The sequence below is a fragment of the Mizuhopecten yessoensis genome, unplaced genomic scaffold, assembly GCF_002113885.1.
Source record: "Mizuhopecten yessoensis strain PY_sf001 unplaced genomic scaffold, ASM211388v2 scaffold7725, whole genome shotgun sequence".
NCBI classification, from domain to species: domain Eukaryota; kingdom Metazoa; phylum Mollusca; class Bivalvia; order Pectinida; family Pectinidae; genus Mizuhopecten; species Mizuhopecten yessoensis.
Window position 1 is genome coordinate 531,304 of NW_018407191.1, and position 20,032 is coordinate 551,335.

The 20,032-nt window shown below is 36.0% G+C and overlaps 3 protein-coding genes across 3 annotated transcripts in view; 1 reads left to right on the plus strand and 2 right to left on the minus strand.

The window, feature by feature from the left end:
• Positions 1-834, plus strand: part of LOC110454209 — a 2,722-nt gene extending 1,888 nt beyond the window's left edge. Inside the window, exon 3 of the mRNA XM_021503594.1 lies at positions 602-834. Coding sequence (XP_021359269.1) covers positions 602-805 — 204 coding nt within the window. The 3' untranslated portion in view covers positions 806-834. The remainder of the gene's footprint in view (positions 1-601) is intronic.
• A 3,551-nt stretch (positions 835-4,385) lies between these two features.
• Positions 4,386-7,362, minus strand: LOC110454225 (putative transporter B0252.3). The gene is made up of 4 exons (XM_021503634.1): positions 7,042-7,362; positions 5,689-5,823; positions 5,242-5,327; positions 4,386-4,507 (listed from the first exon to the last, which is right to left on the minus strand). The coding sequence occupies exons 1-4, from the start codon at positions 7,269-7,271 to the stop codon at positions 4,386-4,388; spliced, it is 573 nt and encodes a 190-aa protein (XP_021359309.1). The 5' UTR covers positions 7,272-7,362.
• A 1,005-nt stretch (positions 7,363-8,367) lies between these two features.
• On the minus strand, positions 8,368-19,039 carry LOC110454226 (solute carrier family 22 member 8-like). Its single transcript, XM_021503635.1, has 4 exons — positions 18,777-19,039; positions 15,709-15,914; positions 13,646-13,876; positions 8,368-8,637 (listed from the first exon to the last, which is right to left on the minus strand). The coding sequence occupies exons 1-4, from the start codon at positions 18,910-18,912 to the stop codon at positions 8,368-8,370; spliced, it is 843 nt and encodes a 280-aa protein (XP_021359310.1). The 5' UTR covers positions 18,913-19,039.
• Between the last annotated feature and the right edge of the window lie 993 nt (positions 19,040-20,032).

Consider the following 20,032-nt stretch of genomic DNA (forward strand, 5'->3'; position numbering starts at 1 on the left):
TACAGCAGTCTTGAATCTGTTGCGCAAATGCGACAATCGAATCGCCCTGTCTTGTCCTGCGGTCGTTACACGCGGACGACCGCTCCTGGGACGATTGGAAACTAACCCAGTACATGTAGCACGGAAACGTGTACAGAGACGGTTAATTGTACGCGGGCCAACACCAAACTGCCGTGCGACAGCAGTTTGGCTATGACCATCCATCAACATCGCAATTGCTCTACCCCTCTGAATTTGCGTTAAGCGTGGCATCTCAGTCAATGGCGAAATCAAAATGCCAACTTGGACAATTAATGTGGCTGAACTTTGAGTATCCGTTGAGATTATTTGTTTGAAAAACTCCGGCTTGGCTTGATCACGCCTCTTGATTCGGACTAAAGAAGCTCACAAAGTCACGCAATGACATCGTCACGCTTGGCTGATTTTAGGGTAGATTGTTGAGAAGAGAGATCGTTCTTGATGTAATACCTGACCAAATATTCCATTATTACCTTACAGCTAAGGTGTACTGCAGGGGGGAACTTTGTGCGTTTCATTTTTTTTGTTCAGTATATATTAAAGGTTGACGTCATTTGACGCGTTTTACGTACATCTGTTGTAGACTGTTGACTTAGTGTTCCACTCCTCCGTAGTAGAAGATGCTGATCCCCCTGCCTGTAGTATTGGATGGAACGGTACCTACCTCGTTCCCCGGGCTTCAAATATACCAGACCAGTCCCTGCTCCCGGGCTGTATGACTGGTGACTCCAGGGAGGGCTATCACATGACTTACTACTGGTTCCATATTTTGGAGTGGTCTTTTTAGTGATTTTGTTTTGAATAAACATACTGTAAACAAACACGTTTTTGATCCGACTCATATTTTAGCACATTATTACGTTTTCGCAGATGAGTGCAATGATGCAGTCGCGTACGATTCATGCAGTAACAGTTATTTATTGAAACTCCAATTCACGCAGTTATAATTTAGCGCAATATAAAGAGCGCGGAAAGCGCTAAATTCAAAATACTGTTATAATATGTTACGTATGCAGTATGTTCCTTGCTTTGAATTATTTTATATCTACAGATGTATCAAGTAGAAAATAAAGTTGATTATGACATAGAAGATAGCGATTCCTCAACGAAAGATGGTTACAGGTTTTAATACAGGGTAAGTATATTAACCAAAATATACCTAAAACTTAACCGAAACATTTCTGCACGGAGTGCAACTTTTGCTTAACAAGCTGGAAATCAATTTCATATAGGAAGGCATATCCCTTTATCATAAACTATTTAATGCATTCATGAAGTTCCCACTACACAATAACTTCGTGATGTCTGCTCTTAATATGAAGAACTGTCATCTATGTATTAATTTTTAATAAGGGGTGACATGTACGTGAAATCGTGTTTGCTTCCAATACATTTGGTGAATTACTGAAGAGGTGTTAAATGTATTGTGTTGTGCTGAGTATTTTAAATTCCAGTTTGCACATATTTGTTTTTAAGTTTCAGACTTTTAGATTGGTTAACATACAATGTTGATGCAATGTTGGAATATGGTATGCTTTGAACATTATCACCTGACCTTTTATAATTAATACAAATGCCAAATGAAAACAGCAACAACCATGAAGCAAGATTGCTGTTTTCTAGAGACCACCAAGTACGATATTTGGATTTTTATGGCGGTTCAACGAAGAAACTACATGTATATGCTCTTCACAGATAAGAATATCGGATGAACAAAAGATAATTCAATTCTGTTGGATAACATTTATTGAAGAACCATTCTTTTTAAACAACCTTACATTTGACAACAATTTTGGGTCGAAATCGCTCAGAAATGTTCCGCAACAACAGAATGTTTTATATATAGCACTGCGGTTGAAATCAATAACAATGAAAAATACGTCAATTTAATATGAAAGTATAAATAATTACTGATCAATATAATTCATAGATTAACATTGAAGGAGTAACAAAACAGCACGTTATCGTCGTGGTTACCGAACTGGTATAAAATAAAATACTCTTACAGAAACTGTATTCTCCCAACGTTTGGTATTTTTGTTTTGTTTAGTTACATCAGCGTCATTATCTTTGATGGAAGAAGAACTCAAGTTTAGGATATATGTGTGTATCAATACGAAAAATGCTTATTAATAATGGATTTCCTTTCCGCCAACAAAATACAGTTTTACATTATTTTCCGTAGAAGAGTTCAATCTACTAAAATTCACATACTGAATTTCTTCTTCCATTCAAAGACTATGGAGAGATGTTTGTATCGCACACCAATCTTTATTTAATTTAAATTGCTTTGTTACCTTCAAAATACATCATATCCAGTTCGGATGTATTAGTTTAATCTTATATGCGTTTTTAAAGCGGTGTATTGACCGTCTTCTGTCGTTTACTTCCACTGGGATGTCTATACCAGTGGTCTAACTCCTCAACTGTGGTCGGGAGCTCACGGCCTGATGTCTCGGACAACAGAGGTAAAAGTATCGTCACTGTTAGACACATTATTCCAAATACTGCACCTGGGGCCCAACTTACTCTTTCAGCCTGAAATATCACAAACGTTCGCAGTATATTATTTATCTTATACAAATACTAATAAATGTGTGGATGAGTTAAGGAATGTATATGTTTACTGTGAAATATGAGGACGGAATTGGTGTGGAGGTTTTCCAACAACAAATGCGCACTTATTGTTTTGTTTACGCTTCGGTATATCTCAGTTGCTCCCTTATGCATGGAAGATTGTATAACCCCTTTGAGGTTCTGATCAGAAACAAACTGCTTGCCCCTATTTGAAGATTCATTTTTAAAAATAATTGTGGTCTCATGGAACTCACTTACGATAGCTGATGTGACAAACTTCAGAAAATGTTCAATCGTTGTCATTTGATATTATTTAAAGAGTTATAAGTACAAAGGACACAAATATGTTATATTCAAACAATCTCATCAGTGATGATAGTTTTACAACAATGAAAGACAAAAAGGTCAAAAGGAATATTCCAATTAAGGTTCAGAGATAAAGCAATGCTCAATATGTACCCACCAGTGGACCAGCAAACGGTGCCAACATTCCACCAATTCGTCCAGCAGCGGAGTTTTAATTCCTACGACGATAATGCAAAAATAAAAGGTATGAACAGTGCACCCGAATTGAAACTAGAAAATAGTTGCCCTGTGTTAACGAACTGCTGCCGGGTGTCCACGAATAAATATTTCCCTCGTCTCTACGGAATCGTAGTGCATATATGTAGCTATTGACATTCTTGCTAAACCAAACATTGCTACTTTTATCAGAGTGGTGTATTCAATATGTATACAGAAAGTATCACGTAGGAATAGTCATTCGCAAATATTTCTTCAAGTATGATTTGATATGTGTAAATTTCCGTTTCGTGATCTTTTTGTAATGAAGATGTTCAATGTCGTACGACACGAAACAAAATAATTTGCGAAAAAAAAACTATTTAGAATATATACACGGGATCTTCCACCCCATGAATCTTGGTAAAATCTATAAAGGGATTCAATCATTGAAATCTTTCAAATAATTTGAGCTTTATTAAATATAAATAGCTCTTTTTAGAGATACGCGTCAACAAATTTTAAAGGGCAAAATAATAAAAAAAAACACAACAACACCCCAACTCGGGTAGTCTCACTAAATCACGATCCTGTACTAAAATATATAACATGCCTTCAACATGTAGTATGCATGGAATAGTCAGCCATTTGGAACTAGCTGAAAGGTAAGTTTGCGACATTATTATGGCTACAATCAGCATATCTATGAACAGTAAAAGAAGTTAAAGTAGATACTAACAAAACTTGACTCAGGTGATTGCTAATTCAAAAACCACTATCGGTTGTTCCCTTTTTCTTGACTGCATATTGGTCCATTATATAAATTCTTGAACACTTCATTTACAAATAATTTCTTACATAAATTGTATAATCGAACTCAAATGACTCAAATACCCCCATTAATTTATTTCACCTACCATTTTGGAACCATAGAAAACTAAAAATATGTGTTTACATGATTTTCAAGTAAATATTCTTCAATATTCGCAAGTTTTACAAAACTGTTTTTAAGTCGAATTACGTTGCACATGACAAGTCGAATTACGTTGCTCATGATTGATAAATGAATATACTTTTCAGCGACATAAAATAGAAATGTGTTGAATACATATCTTATAATTCGTTAGCATAATAAATATTCATGCTTAATAAGCTATTTATTAATCTTTGAAAGTCCTACACAATTTATTCTCTTGAAAACAAAACACTTAAATATAACTCGACGCTGTATACATATATGTATATGTTTCACTTTGTCCATGATAAGATAAATATTGTAAATAAAATGTTTACCTGAGATTCGTAGGGTAGAGCTCCGGAGTCAGGAGGAATATCGTACTAAATGACCCAGATATACCAAGCTTTCCCAGAAAATAGAATATCATCAATGCTATTTTGGCGCCTGCTCTCTCTAAAATTAAAATCGAAAATTAAAGTTAACTTTGTTTTTACAAACTTATCCCGTTCTCTTACGCTCAGGGACAAAAAAAGTTTTACAAAAGTTTGTGTTTTACATATATCTTGGGACTTCATAAATCACAGTTTAGGAATGCTCTCTGTTAATTCTTAAGATGAAACTGTAAAATTGAAAATTTTCGCGGTGTGGATATGTTCGCGTTTTTTTGCGTTGTGTTAATGAGTGTGAAAATATTCACATGCAATATCTATTAATGTACGATATATATTATAGATATATAGAATATATCGATTTTTTAATCATTGCCAACGCGAATATTTCCACATTGCGATCATATTGAAGAGTAATAGCGCAAACATTTCCCCGCGCGAAAATATCCACTTTTACAGTACATTAATTTTAATGAAATTCTTCTTTTCGAAAGATAACTTTAAATTGAAAATCAAAGCCGAAATATTTCCCCGCGTCTCCTAATGGGTATTATAGGGTTAAAACTGTCTGTACCAGACATCCTTATGAAACAACATTCTATTGTTCTGAGTGTACGGATTTTCATGTGTTCTGCGTTTACATATAAATGTTTGGTGTTCTGTTTCACTGGTTTGACCGTGAAATATTTTTAATTGAACAATGATTAAACACTTGGAGTGGGAAAAGTTCTAGCTAACATTGTTGTTCATACACGTTAACATTAATTTCTAATTAATATTTTTTAACATTACACCTACCTGAAAAGTAGTTTGCTATAGTTCCCGCAATGAGCGACACAGCTGCCAGGGCATGGAACAGAATACATATTCTTTTCCTCCCAAACCTGAACAAGATGATTTCAATATTTAAATAAAATTTAGAAAAAAAAAATCCTTCAATAAAATATATAATACAGTAATATTTGTATTGTTAGTGTTTATATATTTCACGGTGGCGAAGTGATATGTAAATATAGACCTATACAAGTTTCTAAGTTGTAGCAATGGTATTTGGCATGTATTGAAGCAGTGTTACGTTAGTTCCAATTTGAAATAGCAACAGCTTGATACCTTCCGATTGCATTCTGTTAGACTTTGATGTAAATTGACGGGTCCATTTTTCACGGTCTTCTTTATTTTTATGAATAATAAAGAATAAGCAATTTTAATAGCGTTGATATGAGACAGAGCAAGCATTTTACTTACTTATTCAATGTAAAGTACTCTATAACTGCCACAGGATATTCCGCTAAAGAGAGGAGTAAAAAGCTCAAGTAGCGATCGAGAGGCAGGGAAGCAGACGACAAAACAAGCCCGTAGTACGTCAAACTATTCACAGCCCTGTAAGAAAAAAAAAGTAAACAAGTAATCCTTGTAAACTAGTGATTAGTTTGGTGTACATGGTTTAATGTACTTAAACAGTTAATTGTCGCTTTAGGACGTGTCTCCAAACCAGTTGTAGCCTTTACCTTAAATAACAGCTACCATTGCTTCTGACTTTGGAATTTCTATGCCTGGGGACATTATCCATTGCCTTCATCACATCTAGTGCAGGTTTTGCAGAATTGTCTATACTTCGGCCAATATAAAAGATATACAGTAGAATATCTATCATTTATCACATAATGTACTGTGTAATCCAGTGAATATTACCCATGTAATATTTTTTGCATTTAATATGACCTATCAGGCCTGTGATTGGTTGTAAATTTCAATTGTTTCGATTGTGACGTCACGCCTAGGACAAGTACATGACGTCACAGACTTACGCACTGGAGTCAAAATGGCGACTTTTTACATTTCAATGTTGCATGATAATTGTCGTTTTACATAAATAAATGCCACAAGTCTTGATTATGTGATAAAAAGGATCGTACTATCGTTTTCATTTCATATGAAAATACTATGGCGTTGTTAGGAATGCTACAAATGAGTTTAACTTTAGAGCGTTGATGTCAACGACACAATCGTGATGCTTTTTGCTCGTTTGTTTAACGAACATGGACTAAGATGCCTACTAAAGTATTTGAGTGTTATTTTCCTAAAACCTGTCCATTTGGCTATGAATACGTAAGCAATATAAGAAGAGGAGGTAAACCCATCTATGGTTGTTTAAAAAAAAGTATTATAACATTGCAACCAATGCATCACAGCTATTTATCTTACCAAGACGACGTCAAATAGTGAGTGATGACGTCTTATGCGTCGGCACCTTATGGGTTAAATTGTTCAAAAGGTGAATAGCTTTTTTATATTTTACTTTTTTTTGTGTATTTTTAAAGCTCACCCATTAACTGAGTAAAATCTTTCAAAATAGGAAATATTTTAGAAGAGTAAAATTACTTGCAAAATAACGAGGTTTTACCTTGTATATTGATCAAATTGTTAAAGAATAATAAAAATGTCGTTAAGTAGTCTTTAAGCTTATCACATTTTGAACAACTTGACCAAGGTGTATTAGACTTGCACAAGTCCGATAATTTCGATACCATCAAAATGGTCAAAATGTCATTGAATGTAAATACGAGGAACGAATCCTTAAATAAAAGACTCGCTTACCAAGTATACGACATGATGATGGTGATCATCGCTATTCTCCGCCGTGTAAACAATGTCAGTACCGTGTATTTTGGTAGGGCAGAGTTGGATGGGTCCTGGATATCTTCTCTTCGTCTTTCACCTTTTTCATCGTGTGTATTCCCACTTTCGTCTTGTTTCAAAACCAGTGGTTGTGATGAAGAGGCGTAATCTATTATCCGAAGGACATCGCTTTCGTTGACTTTATTCATTTTTGCAGCCTTCTTCAATATTGCCTTAGCTTCCTCTATCTTATCATTAGCCAAAAGCCAGCGAACAGATTCGTGATATAGCCTGTGTCGAAAAAATGTGACATATCTTTTTTATTTTCGGAATTTGTAATTTCTTTGTTAGTGCAAAAGATAGAACAATATAGCATGTTACAAGCAACTGTGCTTAACGAAACATCATCGTAAATATTCTTAACGTTCGGAATCGACAAATTTCTTCATAGTTAGTAAACAAACATATTTTATATAAAATACAATATACAATGAAATGTATTAAATATTTTTTTCAATATAATTCAGAATTCGATTAAGTGGGTCTATTGACACGACTTTGAATACATATATAATAATTATCGTTTCCCGTAGTAGTTTTCTAGCTTAATTTTGTTTTGACCTGATACGTACATAATATGTGCAAAGTCCTCATAGTAATAAAAAAAAAATGAAATATTCAAATATTTTCATATTGTTACTTACATTATAATTAAACGTAATCAAGACAAAAACAAGCTTAGACAGGAACAAAAGTGATTGAGCAAGAATTGAATCGCAATGTAGATTAGCTAGATTATGATGCGTCTATATTGTTATTTCAATGAAACTGTTTGATGTTTGTGTCTTTTTCCATAAACGAATTGTCTATAAACGTAAGGCAAAAGGTAAGCGTACATATTTCAGCGGTATTCCTTTTTTTTAATATTTTAAGTTTTTAATATTGATTACGCTGATTGAAGGTCTTGTATCATCTAGTTTTCAGTTGTATAAATGGACAGTACGCCACGTGATCAATGTGCAAATAAGTTAAAAATCGATTGTACGCTGAATTTAAAGTCCGAAAAAATAAGTGATTTCTAAGTATTATGTTTTCCGCACTGTCAGACCCACTGTAACATTTCTAGGTATATACAAATATCGATTTAGGTGCACACTCTCAAGAAAAATCCGTTTGTTCGGACCCCCTGTGATGTTCATATTGGATATCACTGTCGTAATTGTTTGGTAAAAAATGAATTTGAAAGATTGTCTGGACACAAATAAAGGATACAATTTGGTTACCATAGCAATTTGGTTACCATAGTTATTTGGTTACATTGCTATTGGTTACCATAGCATTATAATCCAAACAATATGTGTTGTATACACACCAATAGCCGACAAGACTGTATGCAGAGTACATTGTCATGATAAGGTAGGTGTTTCGCCACGAGAGGTTCCGAAGGAGGTAAGCAACTGGAGCTATTACGATGATGCCGCATGTCCAGAAAGTTACCCCGAGTACTTCAGTCATGTATCTGGATTCTGCCGGAAGTAGTTCAATAGTCATCACTGTCCGAGTCATAGACACTCCCTGTTATTTTGGGAGAAATGTTTTTTCTTTGTTATTAGAAGCTAAATTATATCAAGCACAAGTTTGTATTATACCTGTTTAACCCTTTCACCACTGTGGGCCATAATGGGTTCATCCAGGTCAATGCATGTTAGAGTTAACTAAAGTTGGATAGGGGTGAAAGAGTTAACATGCGTTTACCGCGATAAATAAAAAAAGAAATACCACCAAGGCCACTTCGTGTTTATTGAAACTATTATAGAATTCGTATTTAAATTCTTTCTTACATTGTAGGATATTGCAACAGTATCCACAATGCTTTAATTCAAATGATTCGAGTTATGAACATTGCACAAATAGGGTAAAGTTATTGGAACATATGATTATCGGATCAACAAATGTGCACACTTTTGTTGCAAATTCATCCACTTTGGCACACACTTTCTACCCAATCGATTACAGTGTAATAAAAACAGGAGTCATCAAAATTATAAAGAAACATGATTGTAATATGCGCCTCCTTTTCATAAGAGTTCTTCACCCGGAAATGTATTATTATTATTTACGACAGGAAAATGCAGCAAAGCTGCTGGACACCAGATCTTTAAATGAAAATCACTTACTGACAGTCCAACAACCACGAGGAACACATACTGCATACTTTAATTTATTCTCCGACTATTAATGGCATTAATTTTAATGTTCAGAATGTTCTGCTCACGCCCAATATCCTCACATATTGCTTTATTGTCACTTAGAAATTTTACCAAGGCAAGAAAACGTCCAATTTTAACTGCATGTTAGATGTCAACAACTGACGCTTTCTCAGAAAATAACGACATTTTCTGAGAGAGAAGATGCAGAACATGATGAACGAAAATTACAATTTATACCTGCCGCAATTTTTACAAAGATTTCATTTGATAATACACTTTTAGATAAACTATTAACTGTCTTCTGGGTTAAGGTGTTAGTCACAGCCGATTTTGAGTTGAATTTTTCATTTATAACTGGTGGAGGGTACTTGTCAAAGAAATTGTTACCTCTCGAGTCTTAAACGAAAACAAACTCCGCCATGACGCTAGTTTTCTGGTTGTTATTGAATATTTGTTTTAAACGGGTGAAGTACATATCTAGTGTTTAACGGTAAAATTATACCATTTTCTTTTTATAACACTTTTTAAGTAGCTCGACTTAAATATTGACGTTGGTTATATATACTTGTACGAAAATAGTTTTCATACCACAAATGTATATTCTGTTTTCATGCCGTCTACAAACATGTCTACAATATCCTTTAAACTCGGACCTTTCATGAATTCATGAATACGTACATGTGCAAATTCTCTGACGGCTCCTTCGTGTTTGTTCATGATTATGTTCGGGCTAATATCAAATCTTATCCGATTTAATTTCGTGTCCATAAATGCCCTTTCACATTTGCAATTATTTTTACACACGATAGCTTTCGTGTTTTTTCATAGTACAAACGGTTTTACATCCATGTTGTCACTCATGTTACATTTTTGAATCTACATCCGTGTCGGCTTTCACGTATGAAAGTTTGAGTTTATGCTCATTCATGATTTCATTGATGTACATATTTTTGTCATCATTTTTGTTACAATATATATGCTCATCCGTGTATTTACTCATATTTAATTAACATTATCTGTCTGACTTAAACAGGGTGTCCATATCATGCGATACGACTAGTTGATCACCCGCAAACACAATGTCATTTTTGTTTTTTCGATGTTGTGTAACTGTGGCAAATGTGTTTATATTGTTCCCTACCTCTTGTCTTTCATTCCCCACTCTTTGTTCCCCTCGCTCTTACCTTTTAGTTATCCTGGTTATCTGGCAGTCGTACACGTAACAATAACAGAACTATCCGTTAGCAGTCTCCATGTCCATACTTCATACTTTTTCTATCGCTCATGACGGGGTGCTCATTATCCACATGGAGATGTGCTTTCGGACTATATTACTCTAAACAAACCCATTTAAACAAAACGTACAGATTCCACAACAACACTTATTCCTGTTACGATATATTTAAGCTACATTTTATATATTTGCCTGTAGCAGTTGTTTTTATTGTTTTTCTACAGACATATAGCAACCCAAACAACATCGCCCTTTTCTTAATCTTAATCTTACTTCTGTCAGGGGATATACATACAAATCCAGGACCAGCAGACAGTTATCTAACGACTTCGACTCCGACAATATATCCTTTTCTGTTTCTGACGATAACTCATTAAAAATCATGCATTTGAATATTCGAAGCGTTAGAAATAAAATTATTTTCTTGAGAGTTTTACCGATGACGTAGACATATTGTGCTTAACAGAAACACATCTCGATCCTTCTATCCCTGATTCTGACCTACTTCTTACTAACTTCTCAACAATATTTAGAAAAGACAGGAACGCTTTTGGTGGCGATATTGTGATTTTTTCAACTTAAGACATACTGCCTAAACGCAGACTTGATATTGAATCACCGAATGACGAAATAATTTGGATTGAATTTTGTACTGATAATAAGAAATATCTTCTATGGGTACTATACAAACCTCCATGGAAAAATACTAACTCTGGAATTTGGACTCTACTGAAACATTCTTTTGACATAGCTTTTGACTACACACCTCAGGTTATATTAACACAGGATACTAACATTGACTTATTAACAGGAAATAACATCTAAGCATTGTAACACAGCAATATAATTTAACTAACCTGATTACCAGTCCAACTAGAGTAACAAATACTACACAATCCCTTATAGACCCATACAAAATGATATCCAATAAAATATCTGCACCCCTTACACTTCTATTCAACGAATCCTTTCGTACTTCTGTATTTCCTGATTCATGAAAATTTGCCCATGTGACACCTATTTTCAAAAAAGGGGAATCTGAATTGGCAAATAACTACAGACCCGTTTCTTTACTTAGCTGCATTGGCAAACTCTATAACTATTTCTTCAGCAACAAACTTCTATATACTTTACAGTCCATCTTCTTACCAAATCACTCTACAACTCACCAACTCATCGAACTCTATCATAGCATACTTACAGCACTGAAGAATCGTGAAATGCTGCTCTTGTTTTTTGTGACTTTTCTAAAGCTTTCGACCGAGATAAAGGTCTATTAACAAAATGAGAAACATACGGAATAAAAGGTAAACTTTTAGATTGGATAAAAAACTACTTAAGTAACAGACGCCAGTCAGTCGTACTAAAAAATGCTATATCTTCTGAAGTATCTATCAAATCCGGAGTTCCTAAAGGTTCAGTGTTTGGGCCACTTCTTTTTCTTGTATACATCAACGATATTTCAAATACACTACTTTCAATTACTAGACTTTTTACTGACGACACCGCATTAGCAAACTGCTCTTAAAATTTACACGATATACAAAAAGTAATAAACTATGACATGGAATAATTAAACCTTTGGTCAAATAAATTGTTAATGAATTTCAACCCAAATAAAACCGAAATACTCTTAATTTCTAACACAAATATACCTTCTAACCCACAATTTCTTTTCGACAACACACCTATCCCTATTGTTAAAAACCACAAACACCTAGGAGTCATCATTAGTAACAACGGCACATGGAACTCTCACATTGAACATGTATTAACAAACACAACAAAGTACATTGCAACTTTAAGGAAATTAAAATACATCCTAAATAGAAAAAAAATGGAAAAATATACCTTGTTTTTATAAGACTACTATTTGAATGTAATATCACATTTTCGAATAAATCAGAGAACATGCAGTAGGAAGCAGGTCGAATAATAACTGGATAACCTATTTTTACAAAATAAAACAAAACAAAATACAGAGACCTCGGATTGAAATCATTGACAGATAGAGGCAGGATTAGAAAATTATCCATGTTTTATAATATTTATCATGATACTGCTCCCCCATTTCTAAAATCTCTTCTACCACCTATTGTGTCAAACTTCTCTAGCTATCATCTTAGAAACATGAATAATTTTCAAAACCCATACTATAGACTGCAAGTCACAAAAGCATCCTTCATACCAAGTACTTCAGACTCCTGGAATAATCTACCAATGGAGACAAAGTCATCAGAATCCATTAAACAATTCAAAACTCCACCTCAAGTCACTACCCCTTCTTGTATTAAGTGCTTTCTTGAATATGGGTCTAGAAAAGTTAATATTATACATTGTCAATTACGAAACCGCAGTAGCTCTTTAAATTACGACCTTTATAAAGCTCTCCTTCGAGACAACTACTTGCGAATGCGGAAATGACTCAGAAGACTCTTCCCATTTCTTACTTAACTGTAAAAAAAAATGATCAATACCGTAATATAATGCTTCAATCCCTCATATATAAGATGTTTAAGATGGCATACAGCAAAAGAGGTAATGATAGGATTAGGGACACCAACGTATAGTTTTTAAATATGTATTCGGAGAGTTTACTTGAGATCGCGTGTATGATTTTTCTAATCGAGTCGGCGTAAGTAGTATACCTAATCTATACACACATATCCTTCTGCTTTTCTAAAGTTCAATTGCAATTGTGCTGTTGCTGCTATAATCTGGTAAAATTTCCAAACGAAAATGACATCAATGATGTAATTTTGTAAATACTATAATGTAAGTTGCAAAAGTTGAACAAAGCCACCATGATATCTTCACTTGTGAAGATATGACATTTCGTAGGTCTTGACTGCAGTGAAGATAAAATAATTTGTCAAAGGAGAGTTAAGGACATTTCGATGGAAAATAAAATAAATACGGATAGTGTAATGTTAACTATCATATTATTGTAGATAGTATGCGGCATCAATTTCCCAGAAGGCTTTCACGCATCGGGAAGCACCGGAAGTGGACTAAGTGTTTACAGATCAAACACTGCGGCGCTTTGCGCCGCTTAGGGGTTTGAAAAAGACATTTTAAAAGGAGATAGATCTAACATAATTTTACGCATACTATCAAAGATTACATGTAGAAGGTATACCTGATGTGACACGCCGCAAATGAACCGCATAATGGCAAACACAATGAAAGTTGGTGCGAGAGAAGCGGTCACTCCTGCGGCGAATAGAACTATATGTGACGTCACCAGAACCAACTTGCGTCCGAATCTGTCTGATAGCTGAGGAAGCAAGGCTGCCCCCACCATCTGTCCGATCATCAGTAACATTTGGGAGATTTCTGCTCTCTCCGCTCCATCACACACGAGATTCCACTAAGGCATGCAAACTAACGTTTAACATTCATACAAAAAGCAAAATACACAAATTACGTTAAAATCGCCTTATGTTAAAAGCGCATAAAACGCTCTCTTTTCTCAAAAATACGAATTAAATATTGCATTGACAATTGCTCTGACTTTCTCTTCCCGATAACATTTACGCTATACTAAATGCCGTTCAGGAGGAATTTAGAATTTCAATATTTGACGGAAGCATTATTACGTAGATTTATATGAATTATCCATTACTCTAAAATAAACCGATAGCGCTTGTTCCATGTCTCAAAATTGTGCTGAAAATGTGTTTTGTTTTTCTTGGATTGTTTGGGACCAATTTGCATTCACAGATTTGTCGAGATAAAAACAAGTAGGAACACGATATGTTGTGCAGAATATACAAATGTAATTACCCATTCGGTCGGAGCATTAGGTTTTGCCTGCGGTTTTTTGTCGGATTCGTGATATCTCTGCTTTTGTTTTTTCGTGCGTTTCGTCTTTTCATGTCGACTTTCATTTAAATGATTTTTCCTTACCCTCTTAGTTAAGTTGAATATATTTTTAATTTGAAAAGAAGCATTTTGTCAAATATAATTTAACATGTCCTTCTCTAGATCGTACGTTACGTATAAATGCAACTTATCCAAATTACAAACGTTCGCTGATTCTCTCGCCTGTTTATCGATCGGGAATCGTCGGCACTTTCCGTAATGCTTCAGTCACATTCGCGCCGGCCGCCGGCCAGGAAGCAGGAAGCGGCCGTCTTCCTGGCGTCCCGGGGACTTTTTTTCCGATGTCTGGGATTAACTTGAGCATGTACACATGAGATACGGGCACCGCACGGCCCCAGCAAACATTTTGCAGGATTAAATCGAACGGACATCTGAAGTATACCGTAGGGATCTCGTAAGACTATCGAAAGGATACCGCAAGGCTATCTGACAATGGCCGGGCTGTCGTACAGTAGCTGGAAGATGTTCGTGCGGTCGTGTGACGGGCGGGTTACGTACGTAGCCCGTATGATTATAAAGATGCGGCGCATCAGTACTACTTTGGTGGCATACGGTAGTACTACAGTATCACATCAGTACCGGTACGGTACACATTGAGGCAACCTGAGAGCCGCCGATCCATTACCGGGCGCTACCGGTGTTCTACCGGAGTACTGCCGGAGTACTGCCGTTGTGGTCCCGTTGCTCGGTCCGACATCGCAACGGCGGACATTTTTGAGCTCCGGCTCCGGCGACCCAAATCGACTAGGTGTGACAGGCCCTTTTTACGATGTTGTACGGTACCCGTCCGGACATCGGGCGGTCTACAGGACAGTTGGGAGTATGTAAAATTGTAAAAATATCCCAAGATGACCGTACAATGCCACCGGAAGCCGTGAGATAATCTTACAAAATCCTTGCGGGACACCTATGGGAGACTGCTGGGTAGGTTCCGATGAGTTTGGGTCAGAAAAAAACGGGCGGACACCGCAACTATTATCTCTGCTCTAAAGCTCCCGGCGACCCGTGCGGCGTCTAAAAATCGGCCGTTAGTGGCCGATAACCTCCCGGCGTCCTTATAACGGTTCCCTAGCTTGCTGGCCGATTTTGACCAAAAAACTAATCGCCCGGGCGTCTTTTCGGAAAAACGAGACAGTATAATAATTTTGTAACACACATTCGGCCCACCTTTAGCACGTACTTATGTTAACTAATGAAGTACCTTTGTTATACACATTCGGCACATCTCTAGCCCGTACCTATGATTACCGATGAATCAACTTTGTAACACTCATTCGGTCAATCTCTATCCCGTACCCATGCATACCGACGACTTACCTCTGTAACAAACGTTCGATCTTTCTCTAGATCGTACGTATATCCTGCCGGACATGGTGACAGTTTCATCAGAGTCGTGTTGGTACCATTTATGAGGATATCTACGTGACAGGCTTGGTACAGAGGAGTGAGACTGGCGTTCGACAGTGTGTCATACATACTGGTCGTATTCCCGAGGTCAGCACATTGGTACGATGGACGATATCCTAAGGACGTAAAATGTATACTGATAATTACTGATCGTAAAATAATCATGAGAAAACCGGACAGTATTTTTTTTTCTTCCTAATCGCAAGTTTTCACACAACTTTTCACAAATTATATTAATTGCAAATGATGCAATTATACTAACTTATTTTGTGGGTAAAAGTTTAGAATAAAAATTAACGAATAAATGAATAAATACAAAAAAATAAAAATAAAAGATCGATAAATAAATTCATAAAAAATTACAAAAAGTAAATTAAAAACAGAAAAATATAAAAGAAGACCACATTTTCCCCTCAAATCAAATCAATAATAAATGATTTAGTTAAACTTAATTATTACCAATGACACTGTATTTTAGGGTTTTATTTAAAATAAAAAATGTAGATATAAACAAATGAAAAAAAGTCCTATACAAAATAATGATGAGAATAACAAAATAACAGTAAATAAATAAAAAAAAAAGTCCATAAAGCTATTGTTTCGCTCGTAGTTATGGAAATGTATACGCTGGTAACATAATACAGTAACATTACGGATGATTTGGCGTGAAACGTAAAAATAAATATTTTGATTACGAAAGTCTATAAAACTAAAGACAGCTGAAGCTTAATACATTTTAGTACATCACATGATAATTACTAGGATAGCTATTGGATAACTACCCTTGCTCTATTTGGAATAGTTAGCATCCGCCCTTGACGACGGGAACTATACCTGGAGACGGGCACTACACCTTTTTTTGGACCGCTGAGACTGCGGGAAAAGTAGCGTGACGCCAAGAGTTGCGCCCCTTCTCCTAGGGGGCGCTGTTCATATTCTACTTTCAGTTCATTGTTGTCGTCTGCCAAAATGGCTTCGAGAGTCGGGACCGGGATTGCCGATTGCTTTGCAGAGGCTCAGCAATGTATGAAAACGAAGCAGGCGACACAATTTACAGTCACAGTCCTTAAAGAGTTCCTCCTGGAAAGGGGAAATGTATGTGATCTTGCGACGATTCAATGCAGTGAATTTAACGGTGTGTTGGCGGATTTCTATGCCAATATACGCAATGCATTTCCTCGTGTTTGTCTTTTTATGGTCAAATGGCAGTCATGTGATGAACTAAATCTATTATGACCCTTTCCCTCGGGAACAGTTCTCTTATAGTGTTGTCTGGGGAGGGCACTATACCTCCCCAGACAACACTATAAGAGAACAGTTCCCTCGGGAAAGGGCCATAATAGAATATTGGTAAATGCTAACTTTGTTTTGAACACCAATCGTAATGGTAAACTTCTTTGGCGAGCTTTTGAAAACGTCGGTTTCCTTTGACAAGAAAAGAGATCAGGGGACCGGTGTCTCGACCCAAACCAGAACAACTGATTGAGTAGTCTCGTTCAACCAGACTCTTGTTGTCTGAGCAAGCTACGCCGAACAGAAAATTACAAGTGATCAAGCGTCTGGTTGAACGAGCTATTGACTGAGCCACAATCTGACGAAACAGGAAATTCAGAATGTATCGAAATATTTCACCATATAGCGCTATGTTGAATTTCATTCCGAAACATTTTGGTATTCTAGAAAAATAAATTAAATGGGTTAAATTATTTTAGCAAACAAAGAAACTCTATCGTTTCAGACAAAGCAATGTTAGGCTCGATATCATTATTGTCGTTTGGTATATGACGTAACAAAATGGATGACGATGATGACGTCAGAACCGAACCAGTGGTACTCGTTTGTAACACACAAAATTTTAATAGACTCAATAGGGGAGCAAATAGCAGGAAACGTTGGACAAAATCAGAAATCAAACTCATTATGAATCGAAAAGACAACATATATGAGACACCAAAATGAAAAACTGAAATAAACAAAAGGCACCATGAATTCCCTCAAAAGTACAAAAGAGAAACCATATTATAAGGAAAAAACATCGTTATATATAAAATAGATCAAGTTGATAAGATACTTGTCTATCATAAATTTCATAAACGGCAGTGATGTAGATTCAGTAAAATCTTTTTAGAAAGGATCCCATACCACAAACAAAAAACTATACCTTATAGGACTTTTATGAAAAAGTATAAAAATGAAAATAAGCAAAATACAATCAGCAATAGTGTTTTGGTTGTGAAACGTTGAGCGGGGCTAGACCAGGATTTGAACTCTTGGCCGGCTTTAGGTTGTGTTATCGCACCTCGGACAAAATTGTTGCATCTGATTGGTTAAAATCGGGTCACGTGGTGACCCCCTATGAGACTATAGGGGTCAGTAAAATTTCTTAGGCGGCAATTTGGCGGCCCTTGTCTGTCGCTTCGAAATTTAAACAAATCAGGTCTAAAATACGCCTTCCCAAATATCCCCGAACGAAGACCTTCCTGTGTGTATTTTTCGCACAGAATTGTCCTGAAAAGGTTAAAAAAAACGTTTAAAAACATTTATAAGAGTTGCCTCCCCTATGCCCTCGTCCTCACTCCCTATGAATTTGACTGACCCTTTATGGTTCCATTGTAGGTCAGTAACAAACCATTTAACTAATAATATGCAGTTACATCAAAAACAAAATTAAGGGGAGGTTACTGTATACATGTAAACCATATTATGCAGTGGGACAGGGATCCTTATTTTCCACCAATGGAGTTATATTTGCATTATTCATCAAACAAATACTGTTGACGACATCAAAATAAAAAATAAGTCGCCACGTGCGAATTGAACACATGTTTCATATCTCGCAAAATCATAATTGTAAAACACAAACGTTACAATAATTATTCGTGAAAAGTTTATAACATACAATATGAAAAGGTTATTCTGATGGCCGAAAATATTGTTACGCACTGTTAATCAAAAACAGTACATTTGATTATATTTACCAATGAACACTATGATCATTAGTTGGAAGGCCTCGCTCCCATAGGTCGCCATGTGTAAGGCCATCTGAATTCGCTGGTAACGCCCCCATGTTCCTAGTGTACGCCAGATGTTGTCCAGAAAGTGCTGGTCAGTCATGGTCAGTGCGGGACAACTGATGCTGTATGTGTCTTAAACATTTGTTATACTACACAGCTATGACGAAATAATGTAATAAGTAATCAATAATGTGATACAACATATCACAAACCAACAAGGAAGCATCCGAAAGACATCAGAGCAAAGTCAATGATGTCAAATTCTCTCGGAACATCTCTTTGTTTATGTTACAGACATGAGCTATTGTCATGTGCTTTATTCATACCAGTATCCTTTCTAGGGAACACTGACTTTTTTAGTGACTTACTTTTATATTCGCAGGTCAAAATATCTATCTCGTGTAATATACATGCTATTCAAAGGTGTTATTCTTGTCACGAACCATAAAGAGTTGCCCGATGGACCGGACACAAAATATTCATTTACTAGTATGAAATCCCACGCTCACGCCTGATGATGAACCCTGTCGTCTAAGTAAAACATTCATATGGTGAACTTTGCTAGTTCCTACATTTTAGGGTACATTCGCGTATAAGGTTGAAACGGTTGAACCGGTTGAACTTGTAAAGAAAACGACAGATCTGAAGCGTGGCTGACCTCAGGAAAATTTGGCACGTGTAGATTGAGGGGTCCAGACGTACCTAGCCGAAACTAAAATGCTGACTATTGCCAGTTTGCGTTATTTCTTTCTAAAACAATGTCAAGTCACATGTAGTTTTTAAGATACGTTATGTAGCTCAGTGGACGGATGAAAGAAGGTCCTAATATTCTTGATACACTGTTTTTTTATTCTCCGAAACTGTGCATTTTTAGTTTTCTGCATATCGTGGAATATTTCTGCGCCACACGTACCGTTTCAACCGGGATATGCGAATGCAGCCTAAGTAATAACATGTACCCGGTTTGTGTAGCATTCGGGACTAGCGAAATGTAAACAATAAAAGTTATCCAATTTTCGGAGATCTTGTGTGTCAGAATTTAATTCAATTAAATGTATTTGTAATGTTGTATAATAATATGTCCGGTATAGAGGCCAGTAGTGTGACGTCAGTATATATCTATTATATGATACCTTTGTATGACTTTAGGTAGATGAGAGAGCGACGACACCGACGACTGACAAGAGTATAAGTGAGGTATAAACTCGGGTTTTTTTTCG

Bases quoted from the DNA above. Each gene is read 5' to 3' on its own strand.
- LOC110454225 (XM_021503634.1), bottom strand. From the start codon at position 7,271: ATGAATAAAGTCAACGAAAGCGATGTCCTTCGGATAATAGATTACGCC. The intron at 5,328-5,688 runs GTAAGTAAAATG...CATCTTGTTCAG, and splicing joins GAGTACTTTACATTGAATAA to GTTTGGGAGGAAAAGAATAT. The intron at 4,508-5,241 runs GTAGGTGTAATG...TTTTAATTTTAG, and splicing joins TATAGCAAACTACTTTTCAG to AGAGAGCAGGCGCCAAAATA.
- LOC110454226 (XM_021503635.1), bottom strand. From the start codon at position 18,912: ATGACTGACCAGCACTTTCTGGACAACATCTGGCGTACACTAGGAACA. The intron at 15,915-18,776 runs GTAAATATAATC...TTACGTCCTTAG, and splicing joins AATGATCATAGTGTTCATTG to GATATCGTCCATCGTACCAA. The intron at 8,638-13,645 runs GTATACCTTCTA...CCAAAATAACAG, and splicing joins TTTGCGGCGTGTCACATCAG to GGAGTGTCTATGACTCGGAC.